This window comes from Festucalex cinctus, chromosome 8, assembly GCF_051991245.1.
Source record: "Festucalex cinctus isolate MCC-2025b chromosome 8, RoL_Fcin_1.0, whole genome shotgun sequence".
NCBI lineage: Eukaryota > Metazoa > Chordata > Actinopteri > Syngnathiformes > Syngnathidae > Festucalex > Festucalex cinctus.
This window is the reverse complement of record NC_135418.1, coordinates 18,024,127-18,049,561: the sequence shown is the minus strand read 5'-3', so window position 1 is coordinate 18,049,561 and position 25,435 is coordinate 18,024,127. Positions and strand designations below refer to the sequence as shown.

The window sequence follows — 25,435 nt, the reverse complement described above, 5'->3', positions numbered from 1 at the left end:
CCACAGAGGGATTGCTAATGGGGCTGAACGCTTCCCTCCTCAACCCTCACTCCCTGTCCAATTAACTTAACGTTGGAATCTGCGAGGGGGAGCATTGGGATTCACTGAGGGTTGAGGGGAGTGTGGGGGATGACAGCCCCCCCAACACCCCCATGTCCAACAGCTCAAAAAGCTCTCGTCTGCACCACATTCAAAACTCCTTGCCAAGAATGGTACTCACTCTCAACTTTGATTAAAGATCAATCCCTGTGTCGTCATTTTATTTATTTGTGTCGTTTTCTAAGCATGTAGCTGCGTCACAAAGGACAAAATTCAAATAGGGCAAAAGGCGATTCAAACAGGCAAAGCAAGATCCAGTTGTGTTTGAATGTTTATATACCAAAAAAAAAGATATGTAAATTTATGAACACAACTGCAAAAAAAACAAAACAAAAAAACCCGTCACTTAATGACATAAAAATGATATGAATCAACATCAAAATTCACATGATGTACATCTCTATTCCTGTCAATTTCAACCTCTGAAAATATTAAAACAATTGACACAGGATTTTATGGGCATTATTTTCCTCATCATACAGTGGAATCTGGAAACTTTCAAGCACAACTGTATATGGATAGATGGATAGATAGATGGATAGATAGATAGATAGATAGATAGATAGATAGATAGATAGATAGATAGATAGATAGATAGATAGATAGATAGATAGATAGATAGATAGATAGATAGATAGTTATCTACATGTATCTGATAGATAGAGAGATAGATAGATAGATAGATAGATAGATAGATAGATAGATAGATATCTACATGTATCTGATAGAGAGAGAGAGAGAGAGAGAGATAGATAGATAGCAAACTAGCTAGCTAGTTATCTACATGTATCTGATAGGTAGATAGATAGATAGATAGATAGATAGCAAACTAGCTAGCTAGTTATATACATATAGATAGATAGATAGATAGATAGATAGATAGATAGATAGATAGATAGATAGATAGATAGATAGATAGATAGATAGTGTCACATGGATAAGCCTCACTTTGTAACGGTGGGAAAAAAAGGACAACAGCTGTTTAGATTTTCTTTATTATCACGTTCCATGTAGTTCAAGTGTTGAGAATGCCACGTACAACCAAGCTTACAAAGTACAGTGACAACAATGGATGCACACACACAGGTGACAGCGGCAGACGACACCGCTGGATGCGGCATGGCACGCAAAAGGAATGTTTGTGTACCACCTTTCGTCAGAACAGATTCACATCCACAGTCACGCTATGAAGCATCGCTCACAGGGGCCGAAAAGTCTCTGGCATACGTCAAGCGCTACAATGCATGTGTTTCAATGATCCTTTGTTTTAATAGTCACATATAATCAGTTGGCTACATTGGCATATATTTCTTAATGCACATTTTCAACATGACATGCTTCTCTTCTTCTGCCAGCACACAGACAGAACCTCCATCCCCCTTTCATCTTTTTTTTTTTCTATAGACACAATTGACATCCACATACATTCAATAATCCAGTCTCTGGTTCGTGTTTTTTATTCCCCCAAATGTCGAACAACATTGGCACAGACTGCATCCTGGAAAATCCATGTCGCACTGCTGTTCGTATCACGAGGATCAGCTTGTCCGATCTGAGAACAGTCTCATGCATGAACAGTGAAAGGCACAGAAACACATGTGTATGCCTGATACGTGTCAATCAGTCACCTGCATTTGAAAAACACCTTTACTGAAGTACATCCACAAGTAAAATGAATGAAATAGTCAGTCACTTTGCTTGATTTTGATGAGATGCTGCTACTGTGACCGATACTCTTAGCTTGGCATAAAGCAAAGTAAACATAGGTTCTGTTCAAAGCTACAGTGGAACAACTATCTGTACAATAAATACGATTTTGAATCTTCAATTTTCTGTTTTGTACTGATTTTTCTATGAAACTTTAATACACAGCTTGGGCCTCAGTGGAGATGTGAGGTCATGTTACCCTCTTGTTGCCATAGTTGCTGAAATTGTGGAGAAGAAGGCACACAAACCATTCACAAACATGTTCACTATGACCTGATAAAAACTGGAAAGTCTTTTGTTTGTTTGTGTTTTTGATGTTTCACAGAAGACAACAGTCTCAATCCAAACAATCCCTTCTGTGGTAACTGGAAAAAAAATAAAAAAATCCAAAAAAAATCCATGGCACCGCTTTGTTCTTGGCTACATTCACTGCGGAGAAATGTCAAACTAAACACAATCAACAGACATTGGCGAGCATGTTGCATCATATTTATGTTTTTATATGTTGCACAAAAACACTGCTATGGTTTCAATTAACTTGGGGCATATTTTGAAAACCAACCTTCCCCAAAATATTTAATATTGAATTAGCTATTACGGTACTTTCTATAACTGAAACTGAAACTTCTACCTCAGATGGAAATAGATAAGACATAAAACAGCTTTTTTTGCAGCAGAGTCAGACACATTATCAGCTACAATCAATATATTTATGATTTTTTTTCTACCCAATGCTGAAAATGTCTAAATTCAATTCATTTGTGTAACGTGTGAGTCTGAGCAAAAAAAAAAAAAAAGAAAGACGCTGTTCATGGCACAGAATTACAACTAACCAGGTGTTTGTCTGAGGTAAATGTTAACTGATAAAAATACAATTATATATTCATTTGCTAGAAACGCTCTTCAAAATTGGCATGACCAAACGGCAATGAAATCACAGTCTGTTAGACGCAGAAGGGCGACGACGGAGAGATGGCGTGTCAGTCGGGGTAGACGAGGAAGCCGGAGAAGGTGCTGTATTTGTTGGTGTTGCCGCCGTGAACTTTGCCACCGTCCAGCTGCACGCACACTTCGTCGCCGACGTCCAGGTGCAGGATGACACTGTTGGACGCGTAGTCGTAATTCTGGTCTGCGTCTTGGGCGATGGCACTGGCCCTCACCTGATGAAATGGGGGGGGGGGGGTTAATAAAATACTTTGAAAAAGAAAATAGATGAGAATGGCGCTCGCTTGTGGTGTCACGATAAACAGAAAAAAAAAGTGGCCGAAACAATTTTATGACAAACAGTAAAATATTTATGTTTTAGTGTTTTCCAATTTCTACAGCCAGTGAACACTAGTCTGCTCCATCTATATCAAGGTAACAATGACATTTTAAATCTGTATCAGAATCTTGGTGTATTCCTGTCCTGTGTTAAAAAAAATAAATAAATAAATAATACGTAGATGAAATCTTGTCACAGAAGAGTAGACTGTTCTGGAAATTGTACACATACCAGCCACAGCATAGTGTACAATTGCACTATAATTGAATAAGATCCAGTGCAATGTTGTAGAAAAAGAAAAGAAATCTGCATTTCCAAATATGGTCATGCTCAAAATTGATTGAAGCTGTCCAAGGTATTACTTTAACAATGCATGGAATTTATTTTGAACCCTCCAGAGTCAAGTGTACGATTTGACACTCCACTTAATTTTCACGTGGTAAAAAATAACTGAATACATGGTATTTTTTTTCTAGTTATTTATTTTTTTTTATCATGTGCAACCGATGTAAATGTTCAAATTAAGTAAACCCAAACTAATGATTTTTTTTTCTCTGAGAAACAAATCTTTTAAAAATAAAATAAATAAAATAAAACAAAACAAAAAAAACATGCCAATATTCAAACCATCATGATGTGTGACATTAGAAGGTGTGTTTTGCCTTGTCTTGTACACAATACCAGTATTGTGTAATGTTTTGCAGGAAAGCAGCAGAAGTAGTTTGACAGTGTCTTGTTGTAAAGGATATCTTGAACCAAGTGCACTTAACTCATTCACTGCCATTTTCACTGAAGCAAACCACTTCATCGGGGGGAGCATATTTCCATCTGTTTCCGGTTTGCAGCAATTAGTATTAAAATATAGCTACATTTCATCATTATTCACAAAACTGTTTAAAACAGTGGGGAAAATAGTCTTTTGCAAAATGGCCCTGCTTGATTCCTTATACTCTGCTGCCACCTGCTGGCCGTTTGAGTAATAACTACAATTTCTTCAACCGTTTTTTACAGTTGAGAGGGTGCATCAAAGCCTTCTGTATGCTCTAGCATGAAAAAAAAAAACATTGAAAAAAACGCATAAATACGTCTTTGGCACACTTAAAACATGTAAAATAGAACGTATTTATACGTTTTGGGGAGCAAATGAATTTTAAAGACAAAAAGACTGGGCAAGTGTTCTCCTGAACCTTACAACAAAGATGAAAAGAAAAAAGAAAAAAAAGATAATAACCGTGCTGATCATGTACATCAGTTGCACATGAGTAAAATGTAGTAAACTGATGTAACTTCCCTCTCATCTCCTTGAAAATAATTGATACATATGTTAATGGACAAATGTGCAACCAATGTTCAAATTAAATATTTTTACTGGTATATATTTAAAAATGGTTCATGAGGCTTAAAGGTCTTACATTTTTTTTGTGGTGTCAGTTATGAAGACCAAACAAAGTCCATCCACCCAATTCTGTTTATCCTGCTGAGGGTTTGTGGTGTGCTGAAGCTTTTTCCCAGCTGACTTTGGGCAAAAAGGCAGACTAACCCTTACCCGGTCTCCAGTCAATCGCAGGACAAATCATCCCCGACTGGGAACTGAACCTTGCCCTCTCCGCACACACCAGTCAGACAAGTGAACCACGACACCCTCAGTAAATAATTTAAAATAAGTCATCAGCTGTGAGGCTTCATTCCAAATCCTCTCCTTGCGAACATTAATATCAACCAAAGAAGTGGCGACAACTGATGATCACGGCACATGTTTACACAACTGTTAGCAAATGGGATCTAATGATGTCTCCACAAGCCAGAAACGCTTTCATTTGAGCTCGTGTGCCACCTGAAGCCGCCGACGCAGCTGCTAAATGTTTGTCATGTTCATTCCTTCCTCTCAAATTTCCTCCAAAGATTTATTCGAACACATTTCAAGGAGGGAAAATTGGCACCGTGATGGCGGAAAGGACAGCTGCATTCATTATGGTGATAGGTGGTCCTTATTTTATCCAACTCTGGAAGCAAATCTGTTTATAATGAATTGTGCCATCATTGGGTGAGGAACCAGCCATCCAAGCACACGATTGTGGGGGTGAATAAATGCACATACATATTAATGAGTACAATTATGATACTATGGCTGCTACTACTTCATTCCTGTCTTCTGCACCATTGGATGGACTAATTTTGCATTCTTGAAAATTGGTAAATGAGACGTATGACACCAGGAGTTTCAGAGGTTCGACCTCAAGTCTGGCAAGTGAACCACTACACATCCATTCACATGCAAACAATGATTATACATCATACTTCAGAATACTACATAATCTAGAATATACAGTAATGTAGAGTACTTATTTCCAACAGTTGATATCACCATTTAACACAAATAGTTTTACATGGTATGTAATTAGAGTGCACGTGTCTGTAACATTTCTGAATGATGTTATTCAATATACAGTCGACCACGTTTAAATTTTTTCCTTACCAACTTCTCTAACTCTCTTGCTGTCAAAAAAATCTATCTATCTATCTATCTATCAACCTACCTACTCTACCTAGCTAGCTAGCTAGCTAGCTAGCCTAATCATATAACATTATGGTACTTTGAAGAAACAAAAAGAAGACCCAAATTTAGCTGTTTGTCACTTATATTTATAGTGTGTTAATACCTACATGTTAAAGCACACCATATTTCGTTTTCACAAAAGTCCACAATAGCTTAATGCTAACATATAATGTCATCACCATAGACAGGCTAACGGAAATTAGCTTAGATGTTACAGGTATGAAATGGTAATTGTGAGCACAAAACCACTTTCACTGCGTGAACATGAACTAATGGTGCATTCACTATACATTTTCTCCACAAAAAACCCCCCCCAAAAAACGGGGGGAAATGGTGGAGACAAACATCCCAAAAGGGAAATAAAAAGTGAAACATAATTAAAAAAAATAAAATTAAAAAAGAATTTTAAAAAAAATCTGCAAAATATGCTAAGGGCGAAATTTAAATTGTTTTAAACACCTACATGTTCAAGTAAACCATATTTCATTTTAACAGAAGTCCACAATAGCTTAATGCTAACATATAATGCCAACACCACAGACAGTCTAACGGAAGTTAGCTTAGATTGTATGGTAGAGGTGAACCGTCAAACAACTGCTACTTTGGAAAGAAATTTGAAGCAATGTGGCAAAACTTTTGCACAAGAAATGGTAATTGTGAGCACAAAATAGCACTTTCACTGTGTGGAAGCCAACATGAACTAATGGTGCATTCACGATACGTTTTCTCAACAAAAACATAAATAAATAAATAAATAAATAAATCAGGAAGGAAATAGTGGAGACAAAAATCCCCAATGGGGAAATAAAAAGTGAAACATATATATTTTTTAAAAATGGGTAAAAAAAGTGGGAAAAAAGAAGAAGAAAATCTGCAAAATATGCAAGGGTCAACTGCAACGTATTAAAAAAAAATATATATATATCAAGGCTACCAAAACTACTGTTGCAGAGGTGACAATGGGTAACAATAAATGTACACTGTTTTATAATCTGTACATTGACTACTTTTCATTTTGCCAGTGTCATTTTATCAGTGCTGTCCCATGAAAAGATATATCTGCAGAAATATGAGGGGTGTAGTCACGTTTGTGATATACTGTACATAAGTAAAATACATACTGCATAAAAAAAGAAACCCGTTTCTCACCACTGTTTGTTCTTGTAAAAATTGTCTAATCAAATGATTTTATCACAATTTCACAAACAACACAAAAAAAGTCCTTATTGCAGTTATCTGCCAAATTTGTTGTTGTCGAGGTTTTGCGTTAGTCCCTGAACCCCAAAAGTGGTTTCTATCACACATTTTCTTATTGGATGTCAGATGTCTCATTTTTCTGTAATGCAGAGAAAGGCTCCAGCAGTCATTAAGCTTTTCCGACTTCCATGTGATTACAAAGAAAACTCAAATCAGTCTTCCATCGAATGATTAGCTTCCTTTTCTCATTTCATCATTTTAACTCATTACACAATCAATTTCTCTGTGGAGACAACGGCTCTATTTAAAATACGTGAGTAATTTCATTCTTCGTAGTAAGACAGAAACAAATCGATACATCCCCTTTGTTTTCATTCAACGCACACCACCGCACTAATTGTTGTCTGTTCGTCCACACCTCACCCCACCCCCATCATCCCTCACCCGTCCGCACCGCCGTCGCTCCCTCTTCATTCCGGGCCCTTCTATCCATCTTTTTGTGTCCTTACACTTCAGTGGGATGCCGGTCACGCACACATTTTCTCTCCTCACCATGGCGGTGTTGGCGGGAGCAGCGACTAAGCATGTCCCTGTCCGGTCTAAATCGGATTGATTAACGGCGTGCTGCTGTGGCAGGTCTCCTGGGGACCGCAGCACTCCCCCACCCACACACACACACACACAACACTCCTCCCTACATCCAGATGCACCCGGGTAGGCTATACACACTTGCAGGCTTCGGTAATTGGTAGTCGGACAGCCATGGCAGCTCAGCGCCTAATAGGTCCAACCCCTCAATAACGCTACACAATCACAATAAATGTGGGATAGGCTGCAATGGTCAAATGGACCCATGAAATACTAGCATTCCCCATCATTCTATACAAACCACTCTCATTCCATCCGTCCTATTCTTTACAATGTGTGCTGCAGAACATATAAGACAGCTTTTTTTTTTTTATTAGCGTTTCATTGGGGAGACTGTTTTGGTAGGAAGGGACAGAACAATTCCCCGAAGGAGGCCTAATGGGTTTTTGGAGAACTATAGAAGGAAAGCAATTCTGACATCTTGTACATCCAACATCTGTCTACATGGTTGAATGGTACAACTCCCCTGATACTCTCCTCAGCTGAGTTGCAGGCTGACAGGTGGCTGGAACACGCTGCAAATAAACACTATGCCATTTCAATTTGAGCTTTTCTCTTCTGTGCATTGACATGTAGACCAATTGTTTTTTAAAATGTCATTTTTGTTCATATACATTGTTATACATCCTTCAATGCAGGGCGAAATGCTCTGAGACATAGTCTTTTTTTTTTTTTTTTTTTTTTGTCGAATGGTCATCTCTTAGGTACAAATGACAATAACACAACAAAATTGATTGTGATTTTACTAAAAGTGCACTGTTATATGTTAAAATATCTCTTCAAGAAATAAATAAATTGAGAGAAGCGACAGAGAATTGTTGGATCAAAATTAAATTGATAATTTAAATGAAAATGCTCAAGATCAGGAGTCAATCATTTTTTTCCAAACTGGGAAATTACCTTTATGTTATTATTTATGACTATAAAGATCAATTTCTCCCAATAATTATTAACAATTTATTGCTATACATCTCTGCAGTTGTTTACATTCTCAAATGATCGCTTGTACAGCATTCCTAGGAAATGACAATGTCGCATCACTGGTGAGCTATTTTTAGATCAGCAGCAAGTTAAAGCATTTCATTCAGATTGTTCAAGCATAGCAAATGAAGTGATCGGTAATTATTATGTGATAATGTTCAAAATACTGTATTTCTTTTTTTAAAAAAATGCTGCTTTTAGTAATGAATATATTTTAATTATACATCATGAATTCAAGTCTGTTTGTTTTAATCTTTCAATTTTCATTTTCAAAAACTGCTGGTCTGAATGGTCATTATCTAAAAGCAATGATATTAATGGCGGCTTATTAAAATGGCCTTTTAAAAAATGAACATCATCTAATTATATTAGCTAGCCTAAAAGGACACCTTGTTATTTATAGCTTTTTATGCTTGACTTTCATAGAGACAACACGTGTGTTAGCGATCGTCGCCTCGGTCAGTGGAGATGCTGACATTTAATGTTTTTTTTTTTCCCCCTTACTTTTATGGCCATCCATTTATAATCATTTTCATATAGTATTTAAGAAGTTACTGAACTTATAATACTAATTTTGGATTTGTTAGTGGTAGTTGTGATAGGTTTTACTGCATCTAAATTATGAAGATCTTTTCAAATGTTAAATAATGTACAGTGCATGCTTTTTAGGGTTAAAGGTCATGATTTAGTTCAGACCTTTAACAATGTTCATTCACGTGTGGAGGAAGTTGACCTCTGAAGACTTTTTCTTAAGTTGTTGCAGTTGTTTCCACTTATTAAGCCAATTGGATGCTTCTTTTTTTTTCTCTCTACCACTTCTGCAACATTTCTAGCAGAGATTTGTGAGCCTGTGTGCAGCGCAGATGAATCTAAGCTTCTGCTGTCACTTACAATCACTGTGAAAGTGCTTGTTTCCTGAAAGTGGGCAGGAGGTGCTGAGACTTAGGGAGTGAAAACAAGTGAGGAAAGGCAAATCAGGATTATTGTCGACAACGGAGGCGAGCGATAGTGACAAGGAAGTGGATTTCTGCCGGTGGGTCCAAAGTTGTTGCGCTTGATCCTTCGCCGCCGGGAAGAAAGGGGCACCCCGAGGGACAATAGAGAAGATTACACTCCCTCCACTTTTCATGTAAGAGGAGAGTGGATGGATGGTTAACTCACAATAGCATTTATACTAGTGGATGACCGTGTCGACTGGATGATTTTGATGTCTCCGAAAAACAACAACAAATAACCCCGAGTTAGTATTTTGCCTAACTCAGGCGTTAGCTAGTTAGTACATACTCACGAGACTCACTATGTGACATTATACGTAACTTACTTTATTGTTTGTCATATGCTAACGATGATCATGCTATTAGCTAACACTAATCTGTTCATCTAACAAGACTGAAGCGTGACTTAGCATTTTTGCTGTCCACTTTGGTGACAAAAAATAAAGCTGCCAAATTGTGGGCAGAGAAATGTGTTGTGTCACTGAATGGTTTGCTGGAATGCTTTTATGTTGAAGGCCCGAATGGTAAGGGAAACAGATGCGCCGATTTGACAATAAAGTAACTTCTTGCTGTCTGTTGAAATCACGAATATGAGCAAAATACAACAAAATTCAGTATGAGAGCGGTATTGTTTAAAACCATGGGACCAAACCCTGGAAATTGGTTAGCGGACTTCCTGTCGATGCAGCAATAACTAGAATAACAATGGGTTGATGATTACATTTATTGGTTTGCTGAAATGCTATTTTCTTTATGTATGGCATCTTTGGACAAAAATTTGATATGATACGAGGATATGTAGATACAAAAGAAGCCTCCATATTGGATATTATTATCTTTGGTAGTTCTCAAAAACATCTTGTGCAGTTAAAGTTGCGCCAGGTAATTTGTTCTGGTCCCCTTTTACTATTTGCAATATCCGCTTATATCAGAATACGTTCAAACTTGGATTTCCTTCACGAGTGAGGAGAAGGCCCACAAAGAATATTTTCTTCACTTTTGTGTTGTTTCACAGTGCTTCTTAATCCTCCAGTAATAAAACTGACAGGATTGGTTCACTGTGATGTACGGACCTTTCACAGCGGAGCGAGGCCACTGAAACGGTCTCTTAAAGTCACCACAGGGATTGTTGAGGGTGAACTGGACGAGAAGGTCAATTGAATTTTTATTTTTTTTTCTCCATTTGGTTAAAGGTGCCATGTTCTTCCTGCCTCTATCTACATGTACCAGTCAGAGGTTTTCTGTTTCCATTATGCAGGTTGACAAGGAGCCTTTCCCGCACCCTCTAATTGGCATATAAATGCTAATATTTTTCCCTGACACTCAAGACCCTTGGTGTCAAGACGCTGATTAGAAAGTCTCTAATTGGCTGGAGTTGGACATCTTTGAGGTTAAAGGAGAAAAATTAATCACATGAAATGGAAAAAAGACCACATGAGTTATAATAAATGTACTATTATTTTATACTACACTGTTTTTGCTCTGCTATGAAAATTTATTAGAACACCAGCATTGTTATATGCTTTAATGCGGACTCTTTCAATTGTAGTGAGCACTTGATGTTTTACCGTTTTAAACAGGAATAAGGAATTGAATTGCATTTACAATTTTACACCTAAATTTTTATATTTTGGTCATTACAAGTGCTGTTAATAAGGCCAAATATATTCATTCTTTTACCAAGGTAACATGAATTTTGGTTGTTGGTTATCTTTCAACTTGAAATGTGACTAAAGACTGATATGCAGTATGTTATGTTACAAAATAAATGTACTGTAGGATATATTTGTTCTTTTCATTTTGTATTTTGATAAAACGCCACAATGAGTCAGACAGTTTCTCAATGTACGTATCAAATCTTCTAAACGTGTAGTTGATTAGAATGCTCTATCAACTAATCATTTAAAAAAGGTAAGGGTCATTTACAGACAAAGTGAAGTTCCAGTTGCACAACTAATGTGTGCGTGGTTGGGGATCACTGTCTTCGACATGTAATTAGTAGCTAGCACCTTCCACATGTCACACCTTCCTCGTGTGAGCATCTGGTCATACATTTAATTGCATTTACGCCGGTCATCCAAATACATCAGCACAATCGAATCACATCCAATTGAAGAACTGTAGCGATTAATTTTGATTGACTCTCCGAGAGGCATTAATTTTACATTCTATCATCTTGGTCAAACTGGAATAATATGATAATAACAGTTATGCTAGCTTACTTAGCAACATGACAAAGAGAAAATGAAGCTCCCAGTATGATGCAGCACAGTTTTACATTACAATTAACCCAAGTTGAATAAGAAGAAAATTAACAAACAATAACAGGTCGGTAGTAATCGAGCTACATGTACTTCAGATTTATTTTTACTTTGGTAACTTTCGTTAACTATTTTATAATTTTGTCTATTTGACATTCATTCAGATTCATGTTACCCATATTTATTATTTGGATGATTAGTTTTTACTTTTATTTGAGTCATATTATTGTAAATTAACAGTACTAGTGTACAATTTTTGACTAATCAACTCACATCAGCAAATTAATTGTAATTTTTAAATGTATAATTGTACGTTTTTTGTTATGTGCTGTGGTTGGATCCCAATGCGCAGACAAAAATACGATTTTAACTCTTTATTCACATCGAGAGGCGGGAAACAACGAGAGTTGCACAGAGGAACAGAGGTAATAATCCGACAAAACACACATTTCTTAGACAGCTTATATAGACAGTGAATCGATCTGATTGGTTGTAGCTAGACATGTGGCTAACAGGACTGACATGGAATTATCTGATTGGCTGGTGACCAGATAAAGAGATTAAAGATTCTTGACATCACATAGCTCCTGACATCACATAGTGTTTTACCAGTTGAAACCGGATGCTGTTACATCAGTTCAAAACAGACGCTTGACCACACAGTCATAACCCTTGCATGACCCGTCACCCTTGCATGACCCTAGTCATGACATATTTTAGATATAGTAAAGGACAAGGTGTGGTATTCCGAATAAGATATTTGCAACATTAATGGTCTTTATTTTTCACAATTGTGAAAAGCTATGCAATAAACACCACAGCTCATCATGTTCTTTGTCTTCTTCTTGTTGAAATGTTTTCATCCAGTTAGTGCATTTAATTTTGCTTCAAGACATCATTTATTAACAACTAAGTCCACACAATTGATTATTAAATCGATTATTAAATATAATGACCAATTAACAGCTTGTAAAACTCCGTGTTATCTTATTATTTTTCTATTTACTTGCCATCTATTTTATTCATAGAAACCGTTACGCCCACAGATAACGTACAGCGGAAATCATTAAACTGTTGTTTCTTTTGCCATAGCAGTTATCGTTGACTTTTGAAGGCAACGCTTTACATACAGGGCCTAGAAATAATGAGTTTTTAAAAAGAAAGGCACCTGCAGCAGACACGGCACATATATTATCCTCACCCACACACCCAATCTTTTCCTTTCACTCCAACTTTTACACCTTGCATTGTTAAGGCCGAGTCTCCGCGGAGCGCGTGTCAGAGCATTTTGTTGGCTTTAATAAGGCCGCTGCCTTATTAAAGGCAAGGTTTATCCAGCAGTCTCCTTGCGCTGTACATGTTTGATTCAACCTGTTGCCACAGTCACATAATGAGGTCACTCAATGTCAACAGCAGAGATGCATTTTTTGAGCAAAATATAGAAATGTTCTGACTGGTGATGTCATTGAAAGACGGGGGCGCGTGGGCGCTGCCGGACAGCCAAATGACCAACCTTGGACTCCTCTTTCGGACCAGCTATAAATATTCTTATTATCGCTCCTTGCTCATCAGTGTAAAGGGCAAAGTACAACTGGGTGGTGAATTATATATCAATTGAAAAGGTCGTCTTCCTCAACACCTATCTGAATCTTGAATTATGGGAGACAAGGAGAGAGGAGAATTTCTTCCACTTGAGATCTGAAAAGTCAACTTGCACATGGCAACAATTTCTTCATCAGCTTGCGATTGTTTCAAGCATCTCTACTTTTTCCTTCAGAGGACGCCGGCGTGTTTGCATTCTCCTTCTTTGTCCGGTCTCATGTGGAAATCCATCCATCTCTACCTTGGCTCACCTGTCTGACTGCTGCCTGTCTCTGCAGGCGTCCCTCCCAAGCCCGTGTCTGCCTCTTGTCCCCCACTGACAACACAGTGATCATCACCTGGTTGATGCTGTTGATACATGCACATGATTACGGCCCTATGAAATGTTAGGATCATTTGCGGGAACATGACAAGCCTAAACTTCAACTAATGAAAAGGTTATGACTGTAGTTAAATTGTATTATGTGAGAGACAATTAGTCATTAGGGTTTTATAGGGATGTATTTTGTTAAATTGTGATTTGGCCGTTTGCTGAAGGGGCAAGTGTGTTAGTGCCCTACTTAATCCAGCAGATGGTGCTGTGATGTTTTAAAAAATATATATTTCAGCATGGATTCAAGAACAAATTTAGATTGAATTGTTTACTAGTTTACGTCGCAGCCATTTTAGAGCATTCTAACTATTTCAACACTGACCAGGTGAAACAATAGACTCTCTCCTTTTACCATGGACAAAATTATATTTTGCCTTTTTCCGTTCTTTTATAATCAGCAGTAGAACAAAGGCAAGTTTAACAAAACACAACTGTTTCTCCCACTGGACTAAAATGGTGGATCGCTGCCATCTACTGGTGGTTGTGCGTAATTAAAGTTGTTTCTGATATTGAAATTTACAGTGAACAGTTAAGTGCTAATCCAAGTTCCTCATTTTCCCAATTAAGGTTATTGAAATACCATTAACCTGTTCCAGCACCACCACCCAAAAAAACAAATTCTGGTTGTGTTTTTAACACTTTTACCGCCACACATTATCAAAAAAGCTTTACTATGACAAAGGCTTTGAGATTTTACGTCATCCTTGAAAACATGTCATCAGATTTCATCAGATTTCGTCATGTTGCTATTGTAATTCCATACACCGGCAGCCCATTGAGAAAATATATAATTCTGCCATCTGCTGGCCATAGATAGAGTGTTTTTGATTTCACAACTCATTGACCAGGCAACGCATGCTGCACTTAGACGGTGAACTGCCCATTGATAAAAAAACAAAAACAAAAACAAAAAAACGGAGTTGACATCATTTAACGTTTATGGCGGCATACATCGTGATGTTACTAATCGTTATTAAACGTTTTTGGCAGTCAAAGATCGCCTATAAAAACAATAAGAAAAATCTAAAGAAACAGTGATATCATATGACAATGTGTACTGTAATTTTTGCATGTACTGTAGTATCTGTGTGTTCCTATGTGCCGTTGTGTGTGAGCGTGTGAGCATGGACCTGAGACAATTTGTGTGTTCGACTATTTATTCCGTTCAATAAACAAAGAATGCATCTGGGAATGTGGCCGTCCTTGCCCACGTGCAAGGACATTACCATACTTAACTTGCTAAATACTGTTCTCACTTCACTGGAACGGCTCTCAACACAAACAAACAAAAATATAATCAACCAAGCATACTGAGCAACACGGCATTGTGTCTCAAGTTTGAAAGTCTGGATATTTGTTTTTAGACAATAATGAGTGAAAATAGCTCAGCAAGATGCTTTTGATTAAAATTGTCAAAATTGATAGCTGTAATTCTTTTGCGCAGGAGGAGGCACCAGCCACGAATGTAAGTTTGCGTGGAGATTCATTTTTGTAAGTGACACAGAATATTCAACAAGTTTTTGTTTTTGTTTTTTTTGGTATTGCATCATTCATGGCACTAAGACCATGGAAAGACAATTAGGTGAAGATGATGTAACCAGTCATTCGCTTTGTGAAGTATTAAAGGCTTTTTGTCTCGTCGGGGGTTCGGCGTGAGAGCAGACTTCCATGAAGACGGCTGGTGCCATATTCCCATTACTATTTTAATCAATGACATCTGAGATAAAAACGCCCATTTGAGAAAACCACAATATTAACATCACTACTAGGGATGTCACAATAAGGGCAATATCGTGATATCGCGATATTAAAGCTCCCACAATATCGTCGTCGTCATGTTCACAATATTTAAAAGGAACACATCTGTTAAAAAAGTAGGGTTGATTCCCATTTGTGCAGTTCTAGCACCCTCTAGTGGCTAGTTTATTAGTGCAATTTCATTTTCATTAGGGATGTTTTGGCCTTCTATGTTTAAAATCTATGCTAATTGTCAGATTAAGGGGAACCGAATTTGCTTGTGAAGCGATCAATGTGTGCTTGCATTACTAAGTAAGTGCCTCAATATTGTTATTAAAGATTGTAGGTGGTTTATATGCGTCGCTGTTATGTACAAAAGCACAATAATGTGTTTTTTTGGGTTTTTTTTTTTGTATGAGCTCTCTTTTTTACAATATTGTGATCTTTTTTAAATATCGCCAACGCACCCACAATATCGTGATAATTAAGGTATTGTGACCTTCATGTGATAATATCGTATCGTGATGTTTGGATATCGTTACATCCCTAATCACTACAAGATAAAAAATATGTTGTAACGATTGTGTCCGTTTAGTTGAACAAGTTTTCAAGGTTGCCTTTTTGACCTCACTTGTTCACAAAAATAGACAGTAAAATTGGGAGGGAAAGATCAGCGCTGAATAGTGTTAAATAATTTAGCTGATGGAAAAGATAATTAATGGGGAAAGAGTCAATAGGCAGCGTGGCTGTAAAAGGGTATGTGTAAGGAGGGGCACAGGTTGAGTGGAGAAGATCTCATCTAAAGGCTATGAAAGATTTAACAGCAGAAGACGACAGGAATGACAATTTGAAGTCTCCTAATTTTATGTGGAATTGAAGTGCCTTCACTCTTTACATTGTGCTTTATGGACATCTTGTCACATCTATGAAAAAGAGAGTTTTTATTTTTTATTATTATTTTTTTACAGGCTTTATTGCTCACATAAATCTCTGCTCTATAAAAATGCATGTTTTTATCTGAAAAGCCAAACTGAAGCTACTTCCAGTGGTGTGTCAAAACAAACTGCTTTTACCAACTGATGAAGCACTGCTAATAGTGATCTAGACCTTTTCACTGCATGACTTTGCGAAGATCACCACCCTGCTTCCACTGATGTCAACTCCGCAAGGAGCCTCGCCTGTGTATCGGACCTCAAATAGAAATTGTCATCATTCTGCTGTCCATTGACAAACTTGAAGACAATCAGCTTGTGGCCAATGCTAGTAACTACTTTTATGCTAACATGGAACTTTAGAACTAGCAGGTCATTTGGGCCGCATTTTAGGGTGTTCCAGAAAGGGCACAAAAATAGACGGATAGACGTAAAATGTTTAATATAAAAAAATGGAGAATAAATGAAGTGGTGAGAGTTTATCACGCTACAAAAAAATAAAAATCTCCATCAGACTATCATCTGGTGGCTAACACTAGCTACTATTTCGCTAACATGGAAACCTTAGAAAGAACAGGTGCTGGTACCCAGGCACAAAAAAATGGGTGTTATACGCAAAATGTTTTATGTAAAATAATTTGCAAGTAGGTGAATCGGACATAGTTTTGATAAATTGTAAGACAATCAGCTTGTGGCCAATGTTAGCTACTCTTATGCTAACATGGAACTTCAGAACTAGCAGGTCATTTGGGCCGCATTTTAGGGTGCTACAGAAAGGGCACAAAAACCGACAATCACATGGCATGGGCTTCCTTGTTTGTTTGTCTGTTTGTTAAATTGGGTTTTTTCACCCTTTGTCCAATAGGGGGCACTACTGCATCTTTATGATTGCCAATGCCAACAAACGGCCAGCTATGGAATGCTAATGCAAGAACTGGCCAAAACAACGTCTTTTTATATTTAGCACACAAGGGTGAGTTTCCAACAAACAAACTACAGCATGATGACAGTTTAGTAATAGCTGAACCACTTATGTATTCTGTGAAACTGTGACAATATGACATAAATATAACAAAACATCCTTCCCAGTTTTAACACATGTAGCTAGACCAACCATCATCCTTTGAGGAAATACATGCAGCACCTAAGGACGTAGTTGACTATGAGTGACCACAAAGAGATTAGCAGTAAATGTTCCCATTCAAGCATTTTTTAAAACACATTTTCCTAATTTATGCTCATTGACAAGAATTGGGTTTTACAAAATCAGGGAAAATATTCCCCAAAAGATCAAGCATAAAAAAAATAAAAATCTGTTCAAAATTCTACGCCAATAGTATCCAAAACACAGTAAATGAGCAGCTGTTTTAAATTGTAAAAAAGGTCTACTTCACAATTCATGCAAACAGTGAAACAGTCACTACGCTAATTCCTTTTGCCTACTTTTCTTATTCAAGTATGCAAATCAGTAAAGCGGTGAACAAGAAACCATCAGTCTGACAGCTGCTGTCAGTTGTTTCACCAAGTAAATTATGTACTGAGCCATCAAACACAGCCATAGTTTGACTTGACCTGTTACAATACAAAGTATATATATATTTTTATATCCTCTTTTGCTGTTAATCCCCAGCATGTCAGTCTTCTATTCACCATCACACATGTCAGAATCAGAGCTCCTCAACAGAGCGAGGGCTGAGTACGCCAAGCTTGTCACCGATTTCCAGATGGAAGCGTTCAAGGTTTTAGTTAGACATTTGTAGGCTACTTGTTTATTTATTAGCGTTGAAGTCGCAGTTCCTCAGAGGCCAGTTGCCAGCTGTTGCATGCCGGCTTTGTTCCACCAAGATGTGGAGAATTGTTATCCCCTTGATCGCTTGCCTGTCAATCTCAGCTCCACTCTCCTTGCTTGTGATCTGTATAATTATTTGCACTTTTTGTATTCTAAGAATTTTTAGGCAGCTTTGCTTCACACTTCAATTTGATTCAGTGTTATTTATAAAGCGACAATTCACACAAAAAAAAGCGTCTCTCGGCACATGAAGCAGCTCCACACATTAAAGAATGCCAACTGAAAATCATGAATGTCTAATTCACCTCACAGATTATATTCTCAAAACACAAATGGCTCACATTTGTTTGTTATTATCTATTTTTAAACAACTAATTGAATTTGAAATCTGAGTTCTGATTTCAGTATCACATTATAACGTCGTAAATTTCACATTTTAGCCTGATAAATTTCAAGTTAAAATGTGATAAATTTAATGTTTTAACATAAGTTAGCACATTATTTGGGTATCTGTGTCTTCTTTTTAATGCTTTTAAAGTCTTTGTTAAACATTTGACCTTCCTTCCTTACTATGCTGTTAAAAAAAAAAAAAAAATCATCTTGTAATTTTTTAGGCTAAAACATGCAGTTGAATTGGAACAATTTTAGGATATAAATTATTGACATTTAGGGCAACAAATGTTAACACAACAAAGCAAGCAAGTCAATCAATTTGCTCTGTGTTTGTTGATTTTAGTTTTGATTGGATTTTGGTTTTGTCTTATTTCCTGTGTGTCTCTTTCTTCCACATCTTTCTCGTTAGGTTATTATGTCCACCTGTTCTCGTCATCCCAGTGCCTCGTGCCATCCAATCAGCTCCCTCAGCCACGTGTATCTTGTCCAGGTGTGTCTCAATATCTCGACATTTTGTTTGAATTAATGGTGCATTCGTGGAAGGAGGGAAGTCAGACATATTCCAGCTGGAATCTCCTAGTTCCACCCTCAAAACGTTCAAAGCGAATGTAAACAACAAAGATGGCTAATTCTGATAAATTGTTTGTAGTTCTGGTTAATGCAGTCGAAATCCCGTTGGATTATGTTTTTTTTTTCTTTCTTACAACTCATTTAATATTATAATAAATAAATAGATAAATATGTTTGTAATTGTAGCCTATAAATTAGGTTTTGCCAGAAATGCGGTATCTTGTCGCGTTAAAAACGTTAAATTTACCATGTTACAACGTGCAATTGATCACGTTTAAACATGAAATTTCTCTTGTTATATAATGTGATAGCAACGCAATTATATTGTAACATTAAATGAATCACCTTATAATTGAAATTGTTCATGTTATAATGTGCAAAATGCTGCAGTGAAGAAGAATTTTCTTAGGGAAACAGTACTTGTAAAAAATCTGTTAATAATGAAGACATTTTGGGAAATTCCTAGGGATGTTCAATACCACGTTTTTTTTTTCAGACCGATACCAGTACACATACTCAACTCTTCAGTAGTCACCGATACCAAGTACTGATATCACTAGTACTTTAGATGCATAACATGTCCTCAAAAAACAATGACAGATCATTTTAAAGAGCCTGTATCTCACAAAATAGCATTATTCCTTAAAATTGTAGAAAATTAATTGCAATTTTCACAAGTACCTTGAAATAAGGCTGGGTATCGGCTTAAAACCGGTATCTCGTACCGATAGTGAAATTGCTCCACATTTTCAGCCAAAAAGAAATACATTTAGAAAGAAACATGAGGTAGTTACACTTGATTAGCTTTTTTATGGCACCTGGGTAATGTTTTAGATTGACTGGTGACCAGTTTAGGGTGTAATCAGTTTTTTGCCTTTTGCTCAGCTGTGATTGGCTCCATTTTCCCTGCAAGCCTCAACAGGATAATGGAAGAATTTTCATCTCAGGTTGTTTTTTTGTGTGTTTTTTTTAAAGTCAATCGATTGACATCCTTGAAAAATAGGCCTAAGATACCATGACTGTGACTTTTTTGTTAAATATGCGACAATAGATTCACAAATTCTACAGAGGTAAGATGGCGGTATCATCAAAATGCAGTTTGTATCCTGTAACCTGTTGACTAACAGCTTTTTTTGTATCTGGATTGTGATTGAATAAAACAATTTGCTCCTCCCTCCCAAACAGCCAATCATCTTCCAGCTGAGGGTCGATACCGAGCCAAGCAAGTCGCTTCGATGTGGGCGCTCGTTTCACCAAAACAAACATGATCAGGAAATTTGGCGGTCACGCGCACTCACCTGTCCGTTCTTCTTGAGGTCAGCCCACATGCTTGTCCCATCCCCTCCTCTCATCAGGACGTGGTAGGTGAAGTAGTAGATGCCAGGCAGAGGGCAGGTGAACTTGCCCGTACTGGGCTCGTAGTAGTTCCCCACGTTGGTCACCACGTCATCAAACTTCAGTACCTCGCTCCCTTCGTGTTGTTTCCGCAGGCCAGCATAGAACGCAATCTTGGGGGTGTACAAGGAAGGGCCGTAACCACCCGGCCCGGGCCCCGGCGGCCCAGGTGGACCGGGTTTCCCGGGCTCTCCGGGGGGCCCCTTAGGGCCCGGGGGACCAGGAAGTCCTGGGTTTCCTCTAAAACCCTGTTTGCCCCTACGGTTTGCCAAGTCTGGGGGTTGAGGGGAGGAGCCTGTCAGCTCTCCTTGAGGGGGGGTGAAAGTGTCGCACACCATCTTGCAGCTCCCAAGCATCTCGTAATGCGTGCCCCCGCCGCCGGACGCGCCCCCTTTGGTGGTGTGCACCAATAGGGGGATGGCCACCAGCAGGACCAGGACCATGGCCACGCCGACTCCAGCCCCGATCACGCGCTTCTTGCGGCTGAGGCGGGAGGCGGCCAGCGTGAGGAAGTCCTCCTCCCCCTTGACTGGAATGGTTGTGCCGGCCAGGCTGAACTCTGGGTGGATCGTCACCAAAGGAAGGTTGCTAGCGTGTGTGCGGGCCTGGTAGTATATGGGCGGATTGTTGCTCGTGTCAGTACATTTACTGCCGATCTTTTTTTCTTCGTAAAACAATGTGAACAATCGCAACTTCTACACTGACAAGACTTCCTGAATGGTTGGTGTTTTGTTTCAGGCCACAACGCTCTCGTGCTGCTGAGGCTGAAAAAGCTGTCAGGTGGGGTCTACAGTATTCTCACTGGGGTTCATCTCACCCAGCACATTTGGGGGATGGCGCTCACTTGGCTGTCCACTGGAAATTGGCACATATGTGCTCGTTTAGCCTACGCAAATTGTTTCCTTTTTAATTTGATTTAGTTTGGGTGGTCGGATCAATCTAGTATGTTATCCTCTAATTTTCCAATTCAAATATGAATCTCTTACAGTTCATAAACACCCAGATTTTGAGTAAGGAGGCAGTGCATGGGGGAAAAAATTTAAAGCCGTTTTTGGACATCACAGCTCAGTCTTTCATTACGATCTGCAGAGGGAAAACATTTTTTACGCACATTATTAATAAATATAGATTATAGTTGTAGAAACAATATATATCTCAGATGTGATTTTTATTAATTACTTTTATTTCAAATTGAAAACATTCATTCATTATTATTTACATATCGGCTATATTTCAATACTTTGTGGGCTTTCATTCACTTCACATTCCAGAAACCCAGCTCGGAAAAACTCTCAATTAAAAGAGTGAGGACGAAGTAATTTAAAAACAAAGTTATGCAATTTATTTCATGTTAGTCTCATATGAATCATGCGCTACAATAAAGTAAATTAACATTGTTATAATAGCAAGTGTAGGTTAACTCACCGTGGGTGCTCGTTAGTTTGTTTCCTCATGCTGCAGGAATAAAAACCTCCCAATAACGAGTCCGACTGAAGTTGACCTGCGATGTAAACTTTTGTTTTTTAACTATTTAATAAATAACACTAAAAAAAAAGAAACGGCGGAAATAATTAGAAGAGTGCCACTTCAATGGCACCAAAGTCGCGACTTGGGCTTTTCCTTCTGACGAGTGAAGTTGACGAGACTTCCGCCGCCGAGCGAGCTTGCGTAGCGAGCAACAGTTTCTTCACTTGTTGTATTTTGGGCGCCGCTCCTCTTTCCTCCTCACAAACCGACTACGACTCCCTCCCTTCTTCGGTCGTACCTCCCTTCTCCTCCATCACTCGCAGGCACGCGCACGCGCACACATGCCGGCGCATACAACCACATGTGACCTTTTCCGGATTCCGGAAAAGTTTAATTAGAGCTCGCCTTGACGAATAATTATGTAAAATAATGCTGATAAAAATGCAGATGCTTTGATATCATTCGCAATGTTTGATATCAATCTGTGTGTCTTCCCCCACATTTTCAAATTGACGATAATTGGGAGAATAAATTTTCATTTAACATACAACAACAACAAAAAGGAAAGGGAAAATAAAATACATACTTTAGATATATCGATTTCAGGGTTGTGACGTTTTTACAAAATGTGCTACAGGACTGACATTTTTATATTTACAGTCCATAACCTGGGAGTTTGACATTGTTAAAGACTTTCATAAGGACAATTAAAAGTCTTCAAGTTTTTGGAATGTGGTAGAAAGCAGGGGCGCCGGTTCAAAGCCCAGATTTGAACCCTCATCCTCAAAACTGTGAGGTGGATGTGCCACTTGTCCACTGTGCATATTCTCTTTACTCAACTTGTTTTCATGTTGTTGTAATCTACATAATGAGATAGTTGTTGAACTACTTAGCAAGTTTCTGTCAGTTCCAAGGACATCATTATTGATTTTCTGTCCATGACCTTACCTTTGAGGCGCTTGCCTAAAAAGTCCAATTTTTCAGAATCGATGATAATCTGGGCTGAGAAAAATAATTTATCCATCCTAACTGCCCACACATTTTTTTGTCTTTTGAGTTGGATGCTAATGGTGCTGTTGTTGAAAGTGGTGAAGGACGGAGGAACAATAATATCTAGAAATTGGAATTACAATAGAAGAGTACTTCAATGTGCTTCAAAGTTTACATGCCCTTCGGGTATGTAAACATAAGCACAACTGTAAATGCACAAAATGTAAATGTCGCTTAATGACACAAAAATGCTATGAATTGTCACCAAAATTCACATGCACATCTCTACTCATGTTAACTTTAACCTCTGAAAATATCAAAACAATTGCCACAATATTTGGAACTTCATTCGCAGTAAGCCTATTTCTCACATAGTGCACTTATAAGTTTAGTAGGGGATTACAGGTTCAAGCACAACCGTATACTGTGAGCAAAACACAATTTAAAGAGGAAGGCAAATGAGACGTTTTCTTTACAATATGTTCTATGTGCCCCCACTAGTCTAAACATGGTATTGTGATTAATATTGCATATTTGTACAATGCTAATAAAGCAGAAAAATCCAAACGTTTTTATCCATCTTAGGGGGCGGCCATTTTGTCACTTACTGGTAACGACCAATCACGGTTCACCTGTCACCTGTCAAATGACATTTGCGATCTGAGCCCTTGAGCACTGTGATGTCATGTTCATGTCATGTATTTGGACTTGGCGTTTTTTTCCCATGCTTGTACAGGTTTTCTCTGTACACGGTTATGTAGGATGTTTAAAACCTGAAAGCAATTCAGATTATTACCTATTTTATAATATCAATGATATAACTGATGTATTTGGTCTTCTTTTGACATTTTATTGGAGACTGTTTTTCTTCGTATTATACTGCGCCGCTAGCAAAAATTGTGAGGTGAATGTCTGTATATACAATTATAGCTGTTGGAGTAAAAACATTTAGTTTTAAACAGAGTTAAAATAGTTTGGGATTTTTAATTATAGTTGATTATGATTATTGCTTTGACTTTTTTTTTTTAATTCACCCAGTTTTACTATAATTTGTTTTTAGAGAAACTTTGTTGATTTTTTATTATTAGTTTTTATTTTTTGAAAAAAGTTTTTACAAATTATTTATTTAATTATTATTTTTTAAGATATTTTGTTAGTTTAAGTTAATTCTATAATATAAATATTTTCTTCTTTTTTTTTTTAAAGCACCTGTCGGGTTATTTTTAACCTAAAGGTTTTAAGTCAAGTCATCTTTATTTATATAATGCTTTGGGTGATATATCCATCCATCCATCCATCCATCCATCCGTCCGTCCATTTTCTTAACCGCTTAGTCCTCACAAGGGTAAGGGTGATATAATTTTTCTTTTTCTTTTCTTTCAGCATCCAAACAATTAACAATGAATTGAGAAAATGAAATATTTCCATGAGATAACAGCAGCAGATAGGCTATACGAGGTGGCAAGCCTAAAAAGCATCCAAAGTACAGAAGTAAGCTGTTGAGATCTGGGGCAGGTTTTACATTGTGTAAAGATCCTCCCATGTACAGTGAGACGAGGACACAGCACATCGAGCCAACTTGCGAACAGAAGACGCGTATGTTTGTGTCGCTTTCAGACCTCGTTAGAGATGAAAGATAAATCGCTGTTGACACCCACCACCATTGCGCCAACACCTTCTTCCTCCGTCTTCCTTCTCTGACTTCAACATTCATTGGGAGACGTGAATAAAATAAATCCACCTCGTCAAATAGCGCAATGCTTTTTTTTTTTTTTTTTAACATGATCACAGTCAACTGATCTGTGACACATTTGCACTGCCACGCTGTCCATCCGGCGTATACTCAGATCAATTAGAAATGCTTCTATGGGTGCTTTTTGCACAAGAAACAGGAGCTCCGAGCGTTTAGTCAGGCGGCAGCCCTCCAGGGTAAAACTCTACTTGTATGTGCTGTCAGTTCTGCTCCTCATTTATTCATCTCCCAACTTTACCGAGCAGGAGTGTCTAGCAGATATTGAATATGGATCAATAGATCACTCCCCAGGATGTGTACTGTCAGCCGGCAGCGCCCCGAGGCATGTGCCAAACCTCTACTCACATTTGCATTGGAAGTTGCAAAAAAAAAGAAGAGGGCTGCTGGCCTAAAAGTGGCAAACTGTGTGGTCTGTATATTTTAAAAAGTGTGCAGATGTGAAGTAGGGAAGTGAAAATGGTCCGGATAAGTGAGCGTGCGCAGGACTTATCGTTGCTTCTTTATGTGCCTTCATGGCCTCCATGTGAGTGCCTGGACGCATACATATACGGACGCGCACATCATTTACTGGTGACTCTGACACACTGGTGACACACACGACGCCTCCCTGAATTTAAATGATTACTGCCGAGCAGGGAAGACAATTTAGAGAGAATGAGGTTTTTGGAGCCCTATGAAATATTAACTAAGTCGATGAATATATAAGATGTGAGGTGATGATATGA

The 25,435-nt window shown here is 38.0% G+C and overlaps 1 protein-coding gene across 1 annotated transcript; it reads right to left on the bottom strand.

Annotated features, from left to right (window-relative positions):
* Positions 1 to 1,078: 1,078 nt before the first annotated feature.
* On the bottom strand, positions 1,079 to 22,294 carry c1ql4b (complement component 1, q subcomponent-like 4b). Its single transcript, XM_077530568.1, has 3 exons — positions 21,926 to 22,294; positions 20,404 to 21,583; positions 1,079 to 2,966 (listed from the first exon to the last, which is right to left on the bottom strand). The coding sequence occupies exons 2-3, from the start codon at positions 20,941 to 20,943 to the stop codon at positions 2,787 to 2,789; spliced, it is 720 nt and encodes a 239-aa protein (XP_077386694.1). The 5' UTR covers positions 20,944 to 21,583; positions 21,926 to 22,294; the 3' UTR covers positions 1,079 to 2,786.
* Positions 22,295 to 25,435: the final 3,141 nt, after the last annotated feature.